General features: G+C 49.4%; 1 protein-coding gene across 1 annotated transcript in view; it reads left to right on the top strand.

Annotated features, from left to right (window-relative positions):
- Positions 1-18,379, top strand: part of TLL2 (tolloid like 2) — a 150,515-nt gene that overhangs the window by 118,997 nt on the left and 13,139 nt on the right. Inside the window, exons 12-17 of the mRNA XM_031015399.3 lie at positions 138-283; positions 776-971; positions 9,070-9,195; positions 9,932-10,092; positions 11,382-11,562; positions 17,042-17,167. Of these exons, the coding sequence (XP_030871259.3) occupies positions 138-283; positions 776-971; positions 9,070-9,195; positions 9,932-10,092; positions 11,382-11,562; positions 17,042-17,167 (936 nt within the window). The remainder of the gene's footprint in view (positions 1-137; positions 284-775; positions 972-9,069; positions 9,196-9,931; positions 10,093-11,381; positions 11,563-17,041; positions 17,168-18,379) is intronic.

Below are 18,379 nucleotides of genomic sequence, written 5' to 3'. Positions count from 1 at the left end.
AGATGAAAATGTTGGTGAGCGGAGCCACCTAGTGGTGGCAAGCGCTGTTCCCCCCCCCCCCCCCCCGCCTCCCCAACCTTCCTTCCTAAGATCTCACCAGGGCCCCCGTCTTCCTCTCCTGATGTCTCTTTCTAAAGCTACCTGCGGGGGAGACATTAACAAAGATGCCGGTCAGATTCAATCTCCCAACTATCCGGATGACTACAGACCTTCCAAGGAATGTGTCTGGAGGATTACGGTTTCAGAGGGGTTTCACGTGGGACTTACCTTCCAAGCTTTTGAGGTGAGTGCTGCTCAGACCGGCTTCCCAAGGAAACGGCAACTTTTGCTAGACACCCTCCACTCTGTAAAGATGGGTTTTCATTTTTGGCTAAAAACAGGAACCTCAGAGGCTATTCTCAAGCCCATGGTGAATTGTGCCCAGACATCTGACATCAACATCTATGCAGGCTTTGAAATGGGGTTCTCCACCTTTCTGAGGGCAGTAAGAGAGGTTGAGAATAATAATCAAAGTGAAAATTCAGGATGGGATCCAGGGAAGTTTGGTAGAATTGTTCTTCTCTGTTTATCCTCTTAGACTCTTCTCAGTTTGATTCACCCTTGACTTCTGCAAGTAAGGAGCGAACTAGGAAGCAGCATGGAGAGACCTGGGACACACTTGGGTCCTTTGGCCTCTTGGTTAGATTTTGAGAGTGATATTTGGGTTCTCTTCTTAAATCAAAAACCTTAGAGCGGAACCATCTGCCATCCACCTTGCCTCTGTTTCTTCCTTTAGATTGAAAGGCACGACAGCTGTGCATATGACTACCTGGAAGTCCGGGATGGCCCCACGGAAGAGAGTGCCCTGATGGGCCACTTTTGTGGCTATGAGAAGCCGGAGGATGTGAAATCGAGCTCCAACAGACTGTGGATGAAGTTTGTGTCCGATGGCTCTATCAATAAAGCGGGCTTTGCAGCCAATTTTTTCAAGGGTATGAATTAGCAGTTTGTTTCCACTTTTAGGCACAAGAAGAAATATTACTCCCCCTGGCCTAAGACACACAAAACCATATGGAAGCTTACCACCAAACAAGGCTCCCTGCAGAGAAAAGGCAGCGATGCATTTCAGAGCTGGGTGTGAGCCCCCAGCAGAGTTCCCAACTGATCAGAAGCAGGCTCAGCCTTGGCTTTCACACGATAGAAAGTTCTGTACTTGGAAATTAGATCTAATAAGTTTACAAGGGCAAACTACACGGTAGTGAAACTGAGCATGGAATAACAGCAAATATTTGGATAGCAGCTATCATTAATTGATCACCTACTGTGTACCAAGAACTGTGCAAGGTACTTGACTTACATAATGTCATTTAATTCCCCAAATAACCCTGTGACTTAGATTTGGATCAAGGCTGGGAAGGGCTTCTCAGGATCATGCAGGTAGTTAAGTGGCAGATTGGGGATCTAATTCAGTCGGCCTAATTCCTAAGCTCAAACTCTTTCTACAACATTGCTACTATTCCTTGATGTGGGCCAGAGAGGCAACCCAGGTGTTCAGCTCCTGGAACATCAGTGCCCCTAGACTACATGCTTACCCCCACATGATGGGGGTCGGGAGGAGAATAAGGGGTGGCACTCTGGGAACAAATTTCTGTGTTGCCCTGGGGACCTGCTACTCTGTAGGGTCCTGATGGAACCAGGCCCAGAATGGCATGGGCAGACCGAGCTTTCCTGGCCCCAGAAGAGCCAGCTTCCAACCCTCCTTTGAATGGGCAGGTCCTCCTTCTCTGCTGTCAGGCCCCTGAAAGCCCTGAAGACCACACCCTAAGAGGGAAGCATGGCTGCTCCCCACTGCATTGGGCCTGGGCGCCCAGGAGCACAGCAGCAGCCCTTGAGTAGAGACATTCAGTCCTCTGCTGCTGTGGCCCCTTAATCAGTGACCCCACTTCCCCAGCCCCCCTACAACTTGTGCTTGCCCAGAGCCTGCTTTCTCCTCTTCCCTCCTCTCCTAGGACTCCTGGCTGAGCCAGCACAGAAATCCCAGTCCCTCCCTTGCTTCCATTCTCCTCTTCTGCCCCATCTTAGACCTTCTCCCAGGTTCTACGTGAACAGCCTGGGTGTCAAAAGAACCCACTTCTGCAATGTCACCCAGAGCAGGCAGCCATTCGTCCTTACTGAAGCCTCAGTTTCCCTCTCTGTAAAATAGGAAGAAGGACATCTGCCCATTGTACCTAAGCAATTGTTGTGAAGCCCCAAAGAAAGGACGGCTGTGGAGGCACTTAAAAGCTGGCAAGTGACAAACAAGGGGTGGGGCTGTTATTTTTTCCTATTTTGAGGTATTGGGGAAGAGCAAAACCCAAACAGCAGCAGAGGAAGAATCGTGATGGCACTGAAGGATTGGAGACAAAACTGAGTTGCTTCTTTCTCAAGCCAAAAAAAAAAAAGAAAAAAAAAAAAAAGCCAGGCCATAGCACTTGTATTTTGAAAGCAGGTCAGCTTCTGATTGCACAGGGAAGATATGACAGCCTTAGTTGAGATGCCTGGAAATTCACAGCCCCCACCCCACCCTGGCCCAGCCTGCACATGCCTGGTGTCTCCCAGCCTGGGGTGGCCCCTGTCTGACTTGGCAGCAGTGACACCGGCTGGGTGGCCTCAAGCAAGTTGCATGATTTCTCCAGTTGCACAGCTTCTGTTGCACAAGCTCCAGTCTCTCTACCTGGAGAGACAATGCTGCCAGGTGATTGCAAGGCTGTCATCAGGAGAAAATGGAATAGTGCAAGTCAATACACCGAGTGTAGTGTTTAGTCCCGTTCATTGTCTTTGCTAGGGAAGGAATCTTTGAGGTGGTTATTCTTTCTGGAAAAACCGATGCGACAATTTCTTCTGGCTATTGTGATGGACTGGTTTCCTATTCCTGCTGTAGCAATTTACCACAGGCTTGGTGGCTTAAAACAATGCACACTTATTATCCTACAGTTGTGGAGGTCAGAAGTCTAACATGGGTCTCACTGGGATAAAATCAAGGGGATGGCAGGGCTGCATTCCTTCTTGAGGTTCTAAGGGAGAATCTATTTCTTTACCTTTTCCAGCTTCTAGGAGCTGCCTGAATTCCTTGGCTCATGGTCCCCTTCCATGGTCAAAGCCAGTAATGGCCAATGTGTCATTCTCATGCCACATTCTCTGCTGCATCACAGACCTCTGCTCCTGTCAGCACATCTCCTCCTTCTGACCCTAACTTCCTTCCACCTCTTTCCCTTACACGGACCTGGTGTTGACATTGAGCCCACCCAGATAATCCAGGAGAATCTCCTCATCTCCAAGATCCTTCATTTAACCACACCTGCAGAGTCCTTCTTTCACCTAATTAAGATCCTTAATGTAACCACACTTCCAGAATCTTACATTAAGGTAACAGATTCACAGGTTGTAGAGGCCAAGCTCAGCTTTGGAAGGCCTTATTCTGCCTACCACATGTCATGAATGATTATGAGGTTGTCATTCTAATTCTGTTTATTCTAGTCCCCTTGGCCTTCTCCTCCCCTGACTTCCACCCCAGGTTCTGTAAGCTGGGTGCTGGGGCTCCATTCCAGGGGGATAACTGGTAACCACTGACCATCCACACCTCACTGCTGATGCTGCTGGTGATCAGCAATGCACAATTTTGAGAGTACCAGCTAAAGCTGGAGATTAGGCTTGTCAGGTTTAGGAAATTAAAAAAAAAATAAAAACAGGATGCCCAGTTACATTTGAATTTTAGATACAGAATGATTTTTTTTTAGTATGTGTCCCAAATATCACATACCGTGCTGAGAAGTGATTGATGGTTTATCTGAAAGTCAAATTTAACTGGACCTCCTGAATTTTTTATGGAAAACTTACTGGAGATGCCAGTCAGGGCAATGGAAGGTATTTCTCTGATGCTAAACTGGTTTGTAAGAGACCGAGGAAGTGCCTGGACCTGCTCGAGTAACCATGATAGCTGGCTCCATTTGCTGGTTAGAAGACGCCACCTTCTCCCTGCTCCCCATCTAGCGTGCATTCAACATTCATCAGTCTATGTGTTGGTGCTGGGGCTGGAGACGCCGAGGAAAGCACACAATGATTGTCCTCAAGTGCTCAAGGTGGTGAAGGAGATCAGCAGCAAATGCGCAATGACATTGCTGTGTGGGTGTGGACCTTGGTGGAGGCTGTGAGACTCAGTCTGCGACGGGGCCCAGGTTACCCAGTGTCCTACTTGGAGGGCATTTCAATTTGCAAACATCTTTTCAGATGCCTGTCAAAGTGTGGACTAAGGCCCACCCAAAGTAACTTAGTGCACAGACCCAGCTTGACTTTTTTATGGTTAAAACAACTGCAGAGAACAACATTTAGAAAAGAAGAAATATACAACATTGACCTTGACCATGAATCTTAAAGCAGGAATCAGGATTAACAGAAACCTCATCTAGACCTATTAAATCAGGGAAAGGACATCTACTGAATGCTGGCCACGTGCCAGGATCTAGGTTATCTCACTTTTCTTCATTACAATCCCCTGGTAGGAATTATTATTGCCCCCGTTTTCCAATTGAGGAAGCTGAATTCCCAACATGGCTGGGCTGGAACTAGAACCTGGATCTGTAGGATTCCACAATCCGCTCTGTTTCCACTAAGGAGACCTGAAAGCCACAGGGAAGGAACGTGAAGGGGGTGGAATTTTTCCTTAGTGTTTGTGATTTGATTCTGACACTGGTCACCTTTCTACCTTCCCGATACCACAGGGGTATAGGCAAAAGGGCTCTGGACGTGGCAAGTGGAGTTTGAGGTGCTAGTCCCATGTTCCCTACTAGCTATTCGCTCTCTTGCAGATCAGCTTTCCTTCCTACGACCGGCCCATACCTGCTTTGCTCCTCACTGTGGTCCCAGTGCTTGGCACACAGTAGGCTCAGTAAATACCTAGTGAGCAATGAAAGAATGGATAGATCAATGAATGAATGGGGCTCAGTTTCCCTGCTGGTGGAGTGGGCATCCTGCTGCCTGCTCTGCCTCCCTTGCAAGACTCTCTGGAAGAAGAGTGAGTGAGCGACCACAGCCTCGTGCAACACTGTCCAACAGAAATGGGATGTGAGGCACAACCAGAAGCCACATAGGTGACTTGAATTTGCTGGCAGCTGCCTTACAAAAAAGGAGAAACCAGTGACATTGATTTCAATGATATTTTTATTTATTGTACAAAATAATATCATTTTAATATGTAATCAATATACACAATATTAGTGAGAGATCTTATGTTTTTCACACTAAGTCTTGGAAATCCAGCGTGTGTTTTATACTCATGGCACATCGCCACTTGGACCAGCTGCATTTCAGGTGCTCAGTAGCCACGTGTGGCTGGGGGCTGCCGTATCAGACAGCGCAGGTCAGGAGACTGTAACCAGTCAGCTTCCCCAGCCCAGCCTTTTCCCAACAAGGCCATCATTCAGATGCTCTGTGAACACAACGTACCTAGCACGTGTGTCAGAACTTCTCCAGTGAAAGAAGCTGGAAGAGGAGCTCAAAGGCCCAGCAGAAGAGCTGGAGCAAGCCAAAGAAGCTCTTGCCTTGGTGCCAATTGGCAGGTGCTCTGCCCAGGGCCCAGCTGGCGCCTGATCCTGGCCAGGGTGCCAGTTGGCCTCTGTACCCGATTCTGGTGCCAGATGGCAGCCCCTCTCAGAGCATACTGGCTGGCAGCAAGCACAGCACCTTACAATTCTGGTTACTTTGGGAGAAGGCAGCAGCACTCAAGGGCTGGCAGGGCCATTTTGGTCCTATGCCCCCCACATAAAGAATTAAAGGATTCCCACCTTGATCCCTCCATCCCCCTATCCCAGTGCTGATAGGTCACCATGAAGGGCTTGGTAGGGGGACTGGCTTCCCTCAAGGGATTTCTTCAAAAGCCTAAGAATATGCCCTGCCTTCCCTTTCCTTAACTTTCTCTGAACAATTTTTGGGATCCTGCCTGAGCCATCTCATCATCTAACTACTTCCTTCTTTCGCTAATTCCACCTGGACCGTGAGAAGACCCCAGAGCCCCTGCTATGCTAAGCTGAACGCTGTTTCCAGTCTCTTCTACTGCCACGCTCTCCCAGATTTTTCTGGGAGGCTTGGCCTTGGCCTTGTCCTCTGCAGCCCTGAGCAAGCACGAGCCAGTGGGCTTGGAGCAGGTGCTGCTTTACCACAGTGGGAGGCCCCATGCACCTCTGTGCCATCCAGCCAAGCTGAAGCAGGGCTGTAACTGGCCAAACATCTCACAGCTCTTGCTAGAGAGAGCTCAGGTGTAAAAGCATGCCTTTCATCTACCTCCCAAGGCCAAGCACCTTACCTTCTAGTCTCTGGAGGAATTATATTTTCTTTGCTTTTGCCCTAGGTCCATCCACTGGGCTCTCTCCCTTCACCTGGCTAAGATGGTGCCAAGAGACTTGCTCCTCTGTGCACCTCTTTCTTGCCTGTGTGTCCTGCCTACAGCCACAGCATCTTCTGGTATCAGAGTCTCCTGCAGACCCCAGCCTTGGTCCTTTGTCTATCTGTCTCTCCCAATGGGCTCTTCCCTTGGTTTCCTTCTGCCTCTTCCCTAGGTCCCCCAGCCAGTGTCTTGAGTTCTTCTGCTGTGCTGCCCTCCTGCCCGTCCATCTTCCTCCACTGGCCCATCCTTGAAGCATTTTCCTTCTTTCTGTTCTTGCCTTGTCTCCCTTCCCCCCTCAGGCCCGCACTGCTCCACTCCCACCTGGTCCAGGTATGCCCAGGGAACCTTATCTTTTCACTGCCCCATCATTGTGCCTCTCTACTCACTGGAAATTTGAAAGCAGCTCTGCTGCTGTCTATCATGATGGCTTCTGTGTGTCGATGGTCTGTATGCCGGGTACTTCACATGCATCGTTTTCAGTCGTCACAACCCTAAAAGTAAATATTATCATTCTCACTTTAAAGCAGGAGGGAGGCTCAGTGAGGCTAGATCACAAGCAGTCACCCAATTTATTGGAGGAAGATCGGCTGGAGGATCCACCCCAGGTCTGACTCACTTTAAAGTCTGGACTCTTTCTGCTACTTTTTATCTACTATTTTCTTCTTTCTATGCTTTTTAGCAAATGTCTAAGAAAATACTTTCAATATGGTAAGGTGATAAAAAAGTAACTGCACACTTGTTACTATTTTAGCATACTTATTACTTACATTTATTTGAGGCGATGGGCAACTTCAGCTCCCTGCCTGGATTGTCTCTCTAAACCCAATCTCCCCTAATAAGCAATTAATTTATATAAGTTTTTATTGAGCCCAAGAGTACATCACCATTAGAGTTACCCAAGTTCACTGTCCACTATGTGAAATGATGGGATATTTACAAACCCTCCTTTACCCAGTGAAATGCAACCAGGTTGATGAGGAGTCTGTGCATCACAGACAAGGACGACTGGAAGGCAAGGGGTATATTTGAGTTGGAAAAGGGCAGGGTAGAGGGAAGCTGGATGATTGGAGGGTTTGTGTTTTCTGAGGACCAGTGGACTGGAAGTTGTAAGGAGTCAGACTTTTGACCCAATAAATACCTTTGAAAAGTAGTGAGAGTCCTGTCTCTGGGAGTTTTCAAGTAGGGTCTGAAGAGCCATCTCTCCAGAACGTTATTGAAAGGATTCCTGCCTGAGAGGGCATGACTGGGTAGCTTTCCAGGTCTTTACCAACTCATAGATGTTCTTAATTTCTTTTAGTTTGTGTGTAAAGAGTTATTTCAAGATTTGGTGAACAACTTTTTTTGTTGTTGTTGAGACAGTCTTGCTCCGTTGCCCAGGCTGGAGTGCAGTGGGGCAATCTCAGCTCACTGCAACCTCCACCTCCCAGGTGCAAGCGATTCTCCTGCCTCAGCTTCCCGAGTAGCTGGGATTACAGGCATGCACCACCACTCCCGGCTAATTTTGTATTTTTAGTAGAGACGGGGTTTCACCATGTTGCCCAGGCTGTTCTCAAACTTGTGACCTTGTGATCCACCCGCCTCAGCCTCCCAAAGTGCTGTGATTACAGGCGTGAGCCACCGTGCCTGGCCAACAACTTTATACTTACTGTGTTCCTACCTTCCGTGGTGCTGTGGACCAGAACTCTCCTTCCCGCTTCTCCCCATATCCTTTCTTCTTCCTAGGTTCAACTTTTTTGAAAAAGATGTCTCAGTGTTTAGTTGTCCCTTCACCAGACTCCTCTCTAGCTCTGGTAGGCCACGTCCCACGTGCTCTCTTTCAGGGCTAGATGTACTATGGCTGGCAACAGATAATCATATTTTTCCTTTTATTTCTAACATGTGTTTTGGTTTTTCTTTTTTTCAGTGGCACTTGGGTTAATGTGTCTGGGGAGTGTCTCTAATGACTTCCAGGTTCTTCCTCTGAACAGCACCGATGGCATGCTATGTGCTGTTATTTAGTTGCCCCAAACGCATCACTAGGCCCTTGGTGCCGAATCCCATCCAACGCCCCTGCTAACTCAGCCTCATTATGGCCTCTTCCTGCAGGTTTTCCTGGGAGCATTTGCTAACCTAAGAGCCCGTGTTTTCTGTAACCTTGAATATCTCCCTGTGCATACCTCTCTTAAGAGTATTTCTAAAACTCCTAAATAACAGATTCTGTCTCTAATGTCTAGAGAATACTGACACATCTTCATCTAGCAATGTGTTCTTTGTCCTCACCCTTTATTTAATATCTCTGAGAAGTTGCATATTTATGGAGGCAGGGGAAGTCCTCAATTCCATGGCTTTAAAATGGATGAAGTCTTTGGTATGGAATGTTTTGAGATTTTTTGAAGTCTCAAATGACCGATGACCAAACACCTCAAAGAATTCACTTCTCCAGGCCTGGCCTTCTCTTGGCAGAGCCCACCCCAGCTAACAAGGTGTTCCTGCTCGTGTTGTCAGTGTCCTGCCTTCACTGTAGCTGCTGCCTGGTTTTCAGAGGTGGACATGGCACTCTTTGGGAGGTGGTCACCAGGAGTGGCTCCTGTTTATTAGAGGACACTTGCTGGTGACACTGGGATATGGAAGGGTTGGGAACAGCCAGGAGGCTTCCTGACAATGTAACCGGGGTCACCTTCCTTCCCCACCAGAGGTGGATGAGTGTTCCTGGCCAGATCACGGCGGGTGCGAGCATCGCTGTGTGAACACGCTGGGCAGCTACAAGTGTGCCTGTGACCCTGGCTACGAGCTGGCCGCCGATAAGAAGATGTGTGAAGGTTGGTGTGGGACCTGCCAAGCTGGAATGAGAGGGTATATGGGACAAGTCTTTGGGGAAGTGGGGCAGAGATGGGGCAACCAGCTGGCTGTGTAGGAACGATGGGCAATGGGCAGACATGGTGGAAGACCCACCTACTTCCTAGAAGGAGAAACAGCCTGACAGCTGTCACAAATGTCAGAAAACTGCCCAAATTACATAGACTCTGCCCTAGAGACTGAAATCAAGGCCATGGTTTATTTTCTTCTATGATTGTGTGAAATTGACATGATTATTAAAGTAGGAAACAAAAGCAAAGAAAAACCATGAGCACTCCAGCACTCCATGAGCACTTTTCATCCATCCTATTTCTACCTGGCTTGTGTTCCATCTTCCTTGTCCACGTGCATGAATCTGCTTGTTCATGCAAGCTTGGTATGGTGAGTAGCTTGCTGCAAACATTTTTAATTCTCCTTTGGCCCAAGCCATAGGGAGCCCCCAGCTCTGCCAGTGGGTGAAAGGAAAGCACAAATGCATTCATTGTTTTTAAAAGCAGTAAAGATTTATCCCCAATTTTGTTCCTTCAAATATTCAGTTGAAACCATTAGTTTTGAACAAAGGACACTGAATTAATCAGTTCAAATTGTCTAACATTTTAAAATTATTACAGAACAGCAGGGCTCTATTGCTCCTGGTGGGAAATCACAGTCACCTGGAGCCAAAGCCAAATGAATCCTGTTTCTGTTTCCCCCATGCAGTGGCCTGTGGCGGTTTCATTACCAAGCTGAATGGAACCATCACCAGCCCTGGGTGGCCGAAGGAGTATCCCACAAACAAAAACTGTGTCTGGCAGGTGGTGGCCCCCGCTCAGTACCGGATCTCCCTTCAGTTTGAAGTGTTTGAACTGGAAGGCAATGACGTATGTCTCCATGCTCTAATTGATTGGGGACTGTATTGAGGGGTGACTCAGAGCTGGAAACCAGTGAGGGGCTGGGAGGGCAGGGAGATGGCTTGTGTTGACTGAAGCTTTGGACAGTCTTAGGACCTGCGCTAGCAGAATCTAGGGGAATGTTTTCTCCAGCAGTTTCAGCCGCACGCCCTCTGCAGATAGAGCACCTCCGGCCCTCTTGTCGCTGATACATCCAAGGAGAATCAGGACAAGAGTGGAAGAGGCAGATATTGGGGGTGGGAGGTGTCAGGACTGGGCTGTGAATCTGGGGAGCTGGTGCGCAGCTGAGGCGAATAAAGGGGGTGAGGATCAGCTAGGGACAAGGATGCTACAGACAGCCTGTTTCCTCTTTCGGGCAGTGATCATGGATGATCAAGTCAGTTGAGGTCCAGGCAGCACCCTACAGCTGGAGTGCTAGTCAGGCATGCCTACCTCTGCACCTTAGGCTGGAAGGACACCCTGGGGCACACAAGCCATTCCTGAGACTCCCCTCCCCACCCCAGCTGAGCTGGGGGTCTCACCTTGAGAATAGTACTGGTGTAGCTCTCACCTGATCAGGCCTTTGGGGTACTGGAAGGAGACCTCAATGCTGATGACCCCAATGCATGGAGGCCATGGCGCCCATGAGGGTGTCACCCCAAAGTGAATATTGTGCAGAAAAAAAATAATCCTTGAAAGCAATTGATAAGACCCCTTAGCAGTGAAGTTCTTTTTGAGAAAAATCATTGCTACAGCAAGGAACATGAATTCTAGTCCTAGCTCCACCACTGCTGAGCCATGTGACTTCAGACAAATGTCTTTCCCCCTCTGAGCTTGTTTCCCTGACTGAAAATGGAGTCAGATTCTGTCGGTGGTTTGCAGGATTTTCCTCCTCCTCTTCCTCTTGCTTCTCCCTCCTCCTCTTCTCCTTATTTTTCTTCTCCTTCTAGCAGTGGGGCCCTTTCTTCAAGTAAAATTTCATGTGGGAGCCTAATATATAAAATAAATTAAAGCAAGGCTACAATTACGGGGATGCAGGTTTGGGAGCCCTGTGCTCTTGTGCCAGGCGATGGCACCCCCACAGAGCCTCAGTGGGAGAGCCAGGGGTCCCCCTGTGCCCTCTGGAGCTCATTCAAATAACCGGCATAGCAAGAGTCAAGGGACCCTCCCTCACACACCCACGGTAGGGTGAGGCGCTCAGGAAGCAGGTGCAGCAGTGTGCTGGGGGTCTGGGGTGGGGACAGGGACTCTGGGCAGCTCCCCATCATGCTCCCTTGCAGGTCTGTAAGTACGACTTTGTAGAGGTGCGCAGCGGCCTGTCCCCCGACGCCAAGCTGCACGGCAAGTTCTGCGGCTCTGAGACGCCCGAGGTCATCACCTCGCAGAGCAACAACATGCGCGTGGAGTTCAAGTCCGACAACACCGTCTCCAAGCGCGGCTTCAGGGCCCACTTCTTCTCAGGTATGCGGGTTCGGAGGTGAGGCTGATGCAGTGCGAGTGAGGCGGCTTTGCAGACTCCAGGCTCTGGGGTCCCTGGCCCCCTCCTCTCTCTCTCTGCTTGCTCCTGCATCCCTCCAGGTATGGCTGCCTTGGAGGGGGCGTGCCGGATCCAGGGCTTTTATATATCTGTTGGTGGCTGTGTTAGTTTCCTAGGGCTGCCATAACAAATTACCACAAACTGGTTGGTTTAACACAACAAAATCTTATTCTTACAGTTCTGGGGGCCAGAATTCCAAAATCCAGGTGTTCGCAGGGCCATGCTGCCTCGGAAAGTTCTAGGGTAGAATCCCTCCCTGCCTCTTCCTAGCCTGTGGTGGCTCCCAGCAGTCCTCGGCATTCCTTGCCTTGTAGCTGCATCATCCTGATCTCTGTCTCCATCTTCACATCCCCTTCCTTCTTCTCTGGGTCTCTGTGTCCCCTCCTTTTCCTAGAAGGACTCCAGTCATTGGATTTAAGGTTGATCCTAAATCCAAGATGATTTCATCTCAAGATTCTTAACTAATAGTTCTGCAGAGACACTATTTCCAAGTAAGATCACATTCTAAGGTTCCACATTGTATTAGTCTGTTTTCACAACATACCTGAGACTGAGTAATTGATAAAGAAAAAGAGGTTTAGGCCGGGCGTGGTGGCTCATGCCTGTAATCCCAGCACTTTGGGAGGCCGAGGCGGGCAGATCACTAGGTCAGGAGTTCTAGACCAGCCTGGCCAACATGGTGAAACGCCGTCTCTACTAAAAATACAAAAAAAAAAAAAAAAAAAAAAATTAGCCGGGCGTGGTGGTGTGTGCCTGTAATCCCAGCTACTCATGAGGCTGAAGCAGGAGAATCGCTTGAACACAGGAGGTGGAGGTTGCAGTGAGCCAAGATGGCGCCATGGCACTCCAGCCTGGGTGACAGAGCAAGACTCCATCTCGGGGCAAAAAATAAAAAAAAATAAAAATAAAAAAAAAGAGGTTTAATGGACTCACAGTTCCACATGGCTGGGGAGGCCTCACAATCATGGCAGAAGGCAAAGGCGTGTCTTACATGGCTGCAGACAATACAGAATGAGAGCCAAGTGAAGGGGGAAACCCCTTATAAAATCATCAGATCTCGTGAGACTTATTCACCACCACAAGAACAGTATGGGGGAAACCGCCTCCATGATTCAATTCTCTCCCACCGGGTTCCTCCCACAACACGTGGGAATTATGGGAGCTACAATTCAAGCTGAGATTTGTGTAGGGACACTGCCAAACCATATCACACATGAACAGGAATTTTGGGAAGACACTACTAAACCCACTACAGCAGCACATTGGACCCTACTTCTCAAACTGAAGGCCATGAACCCTCAGGGCCAGTACAGCAGCTGTAGAAAAAGCCCATTCTCCTTAGCGTGGCATGTGGTGCTGGACACTGCCTTGGCCCACCTGTTCTGCCAGCCACATTCCCTCTGCAGGTGCCCTGTGCTCTGATCACGAATAATCCCCCCACTGTTCCCCCACACCATCACCTTCTACTCCTAAACCCCCATCCCATTCTGTCTTCATACCCTCTGCCTGTGGCGTTCCCTCTCCCTGGAATATCCTTCTTCCCTCCCTCCTTAGGAAACTCCTACTTCAACCTGAAGACCCACAATGCCACTTTCTGTAACATTCTCTGGCTTCGTCTTATTCCTCTATCTTAGTCCATTTTGTGCTGCTATGACAGAGTACCACAGACTAGGTAATTTATAGTGAATAGAAATGTATTTGGCTCATGAATCTGGAGGCTGGGAAGTCCAAAATCAAGGGGGAACATCTGGCAAATGCCTTCTTGCTGTGTCATAACAAGGTGAAAGGCACCACATGGGTGAGAAAGAGTGGCAAGGGGGTCAAACTCATCCTTTATCAGGACGCCACTCCTGCAATAATGAGCTCTCATGACCTAATCACATTTAAGGGCCTCATCTCTCAATACTGTTGCATTAGGGATTAAGTTTATAACACATGAACTTTGGGGGACCCATTCAAACCATAGCACCCTCTTAGCACATTGATTGTTCTTTCACCAGTGTTCCCATAGCACTCTCTCCTTCCCTTCCATTAGGGCTCTTGTCACCAGGGCCAGCTCCATGGGCCTGTGGCCTGTGCAATAGCACAGAGCCTGTTCTCGGAAGGGCCCACACTAATTTAAGGTTCTGTTGTCATCATCTTGAAATTCATGGCCAGGCATGGTGGCTCATGCCTGTAATTCCAGCACTTTGGGAGGCCAAGGCGGGTGGATCACGAGGTCAAGAGATCGAGACCATCCTGCCCAACATGGTGAAACCCCGTCTCTACTAAAAATGCAAAAAATAAGCTGGGCGCGCTGGCTGGGTAAATTAATTAGAGCAGCATCCAGCCCACAGAGGTTGGGTGACAGAGCAAGATTCCGTCTCAAAAAAAAAAAAAAAGAAATTCATAATAGTGTTTGAACAAAGTTCAAATCTTGCACTGAGCCTTGCAAACTGTGTAGCAGGTCCTGCATGTCACGTCATATTAGAGGGTGAACTGTTTACAAGCAGGAACTGTACTTTGGTTATCTTTACAGTCTTAATGCTTGGCATAGAAATGACCCAATTATTTGTTGATTTTATAGATACCCAGAGTTCCATCTCCATGCGGTTTTTTTTGGCAGTCTCTCATTGAGCAAGTCATGTTTTTTGTTTTGAGTGTCTGCTGTGGGCACAGTACACTACTAGGCTCAGAGCTGCTGCCAGGGAAATGACCCCAACCCTGGACAAGCTTACATGCCAGCTAGGGAACCAGGAATACACACCCTGCTAAGTCCCAGCCTGGAGCACTGTGGGGTGGGCTGGTGCAACAAGGGCTAATGTTTGAAGAAGAGAAGCCCATGGTTGCCTGGAGCAGTGGGTGAAGACTTTTTGCAGGATTTGGGGTGGTCTAAGCCAGGTTTTAAAGGATGGAAGACATGGAGGTGGAGATAGGATGATTAGAGAGAAAGTAATCAGGGTCCCCAGTAGGGGAGACAGTGTGAGCACAGGTTAATTTCTCAACAGAGCACAGAGACAGAGATGAGGTGGGCCTGCATGGAACCCTGACCCATGCTGGGAAGCCAAGGGCATGAGATGGGCCAAGTTGGAGAAGGCCAGGTCATGAGGGACCTTAAACGCTGGGCTGAAGAGTAGGGACCCGATGAAACAGGAAGGGGGACTGTTTGCAGGTTCCTGAGCAGGGGAAGCCTAAACTTGTCATCTGACCAAGCCATGCCAGGCAGCGTAGAGCTGGGAGGGCCAGGCGGCTGGAGGACCAGGGCAGCAGGGCAGGGGGCAGGAGCCACCTCAGAGGAGGATGTAGCAGAGCCTCACAGGCAGGGCAGCTCCACATTTGCAATAGGAAACTAGAGCACAGGGAAGAGGATCAGAGCAGGGGTGAGGACCTGTGAGTCATCTACAGAAGGACTTGGAGGAAGGAAGGGAGAGAGGTGGGTCAGCGCTGGATGTTGGGCGGCTTCATCTCTTCTGCATTCTTTTTTTTTTTTTTTTGGAGACAGAGTGTCGCTCTTGTTGCCCAGGCTGGAGTGCAATGGCACAATCTCCACTCACCGCAACCTCCACCTCCTGGCTTCAAGCGATTCTCCTGCCTCAGCCTCCTGAGTAGCTGGGATTACAGGCAGGTGCCAGCACACCCAGCTAATTTTGTATTTTTAGTAGAGACGAGGTTTCTTTATGTTGGTCAGGCTGGTCTCGAACTCCGGACCTCAGGTGATCCACCCGCCTCGGCCACCCAAAGTGCTGGGATTACAGACATGAGCCACCGCGCCTGGCCTCTCTTCTGCATTCTTTTTTTTTTTTTTTTTTTTTTTTGAGATAGAGTCTCGCTCTGTCGCCCAGGCTGGAGTGCAGTGGTGCAATCTCCGCTCACTGCAAGCTCCGCCTCCTGGGTTCATGCCATTCTCCTGCCTCAGCCTCCCGAGTAGCTGGGACTACAGGCGCCCACCACCACGCCCGGCTAATTATTATTATTATTATTATTATTTGTATTTTTGGTAGAGACAGGGTTTCACCATGTTAGCCAGGATGGTCTCAATCTCCTGATCTCGTGATCCGCCTGCCTTGGCCTCCCAAAGCAAAGGGTCTTACAAGGGCTCTTAGTTGTCCTGATAACATAAGCAGGTGAAATACATTGTTCAAGGAGACATTAACAATGGTGAACAAGAGCATATAGAGAGGGGAGGAAGACAGGGCTGACCCCTAAAGTCATTCTGGTGATGGCAGGGAAGCAGGGGAGGGAGGCTGATCTTTGGTAAATGCAGGAACAAGTTGGCTTAGGATAGGGCTGCATACAAGGACCACAAGTTTAACAAGGGCCAGCACTTGAGTTCTCACATAATAATTATACAGCTAACACTGTGGGCTGGATGCTGCTCTAATTAATTTACCCCTCCCAACAACCTGTGAAATGAGGATACCATTACTGTCTCCATTTTACAAGCGAGGCAACTGAGGCACAGAGGGCAGGAACTGCCCATGGCCACAAGGGCTGGAAGTGGTGCAGTAGGGCTGGCCCTCTGCTGTGTGTCCCCAACACTCAGCTGCTCCACGTGCAGAGGGCGGGGTGGAGTCACGGCACTTGAGCCCAGGCCACAGAGGATGCGTGCTCACTGAGTGACCTTGATCACATTAGCCATTCTCAGCGTCAGTTTCCTTACTTGTTTTTGTTTTGTTTTGTTTTGTTTTGTTTTTGAGATGGAGTTTCACTCTTGTTGCCCAGGCTGGAGTGCACTGGCGCGATCTCTGCTCACTGCAACCTCTGCCTCCCAGGTTCAAGCAATTCTCCTGCCTCAGCGTCCCGAGTAGCTGGGATTACAGGCATGCGCCACCATGCCTGGCTAATTTTTGTATTTTTAGTAGAGACAGGGTTTCTTCATGTTGGCCAGGCTGGTCTCGAACTCCCAACCTCAGGTGATCCACCCACCTCGGCCTCCCAAAGTGCTGGGATTACAGGCATGAGCCACCATGCCTGGCCAGTTTCCTTACTTGTAAAGACTGGCGGATAGACAGCTCCCTGCTAAGGTTGGATGAGAATTAACTTAGATAATGCATACAGTGTTTGGGGCAGTGCCTGTTGCATAGTAAACACTCAGTAAGTGGGAATTACTGTTATTATTGTTACTGTGGTGATTAATACTAGCCTGTCCTTTAGGGAGCTCCTTGTTTTGAGCAGGGAGCAGGGGCAGAGAACATACATAAAGTACTTGGAGAAGTCAACACATACCAGGGCCAAGTACATACCCAAGAAACCTGAGGTGAAGATGCTTCCCGCTTCACTCCTCCAGTGAGGGAACAATCAGAGGGGGAAGGGGAGCAATCAGAGAGGCTTCCCAGAGGAGGCCACTTTTAAGTGGGATTCTGAGCCCTGAGGGACATTCGCAAGTTGGCGGTTCCTCTTAGAAGAGTTCATTGATCTCCCCAGATAAGGACGAGTGTGCCAAGGACAACGGCGGGTGTCAGCATGAGTGCGTCAACACCTTCGGGAGCTACCTGTGCAGGTGCAGAAATGGCTACCAGCTCCACGAGAATGGGCATGACTGCAAAGAGGGTGAGGCTGGACCTCCAGTTGTTGGGGGGGGCGGGCTGCCCTTCGCCACACCCCATGCCCCTGTGTGCGTGTGCATGAGTAAGGCGGTGCGGCGAGGAGCTCTTCCACCTTCTGAGCTGAGGCCCAGCAACTGCTGTCCTTGTGGGAGAGTTTTCCCCAGGGCATCTCGCTCCTTCAGGAGGCACCTGGGGGCCTCAGGTGCTCTAGGCTGTTATTTTTGTAAGTGATTAAGCCTGCAGGCTCTGGAACCCAACTACCTAGGTCTAAATCCTGGCTCTGCCATTCCCTAGCTGTGTGACCTTGGGCAAGCTATTTAACCTCTCTGAGCCTCAGTTTTTTCTTTGGTTAAAAGCGTCTAAACATACCTCCTTCTTAAAGTTTTTGTGAGGATTAAAAGAATGCCTAGAAAGTATTTCAGACTCTCTGACACATATTATGTCCTCAAATGTCAATAAAGATCAGCCATTTATGTCTTTGTCATATAGTAATTACCATATGCAGGTCCCATTGGAAAATAGGATTTGGGGAAAGCTTTGCTCCTTTCTCCATTCACTGTGGGGAATTCTTCAGGGCCAGGTGGCTTTTACTGTCCAGTCATTCTGGAAAAAGCCTTCCTTCTGTTCTTACCCTGCCCAGTTAAGGGAGTTTGAACATTTATGACAAACACACAGGCTTCCAGGCCTTGGCTCCAGCCACGAAACCCTGCAAAGGAAGTCAAGGGTGGAGGAAGATGTGGAAGACACACACCCTGATCTCTGGAATAAACAGTCTGGAGTTAGGAGATTTGGCTGGGTGCCGCAGAGTCTGGTCAGGATCTAACTAGAATGTTAAAGGAGGCGCTGACACATCTTCAGGAGGAGGTGGCCACCCTCCAAGCCCAGCCCTAGGGCATGGTCACAGGTGGCGGAGGGGCTGGGTGGGAGGCTGCTGGAAGAACTGAGCTGGGAAGGAACAGTCAAGCCCCTGTGAGATGGGCCCGGGCCAGGACCAGGCTTGCCTCCTGCAGTGTGGGAGAGGACAGGAGTGACGTCAACTCTCCCAAGATCCCACCCCTGAATAGTGGCTGCGTTCGTGTGGGTTGACCCCAAGGGCAGGGGGTGTCAGAGCAAACATCTCAGGAGCTGAGCAAATGTCCCAGGAGCCGAGCCACTGCCCTTTTGAGCACCTGTTCTCTGCGTTGGCTGCAGAGCAGATGTAGCACTGAGCAGAGGC

Source organism: Gorilla gorilla, chromosome 8 (genome assembly GCF_029281585.2).
Source record: "Gorilla gorilla gorilla isolate KB3781 chromosome 8, NHGRI_mGorGor1-v2.1_pri, whole genome shotgun sequence".
Taxonomy (NCBI): domain Eukaryota; kingdom Metazoa; phylum Chordata; class Mammalia; order Primates; family Hominidae; genus Gorilla; species Gorilla gorilla.
This window is presented reverse-complemented; position numbering and strand designations above follow the sequence as displayed.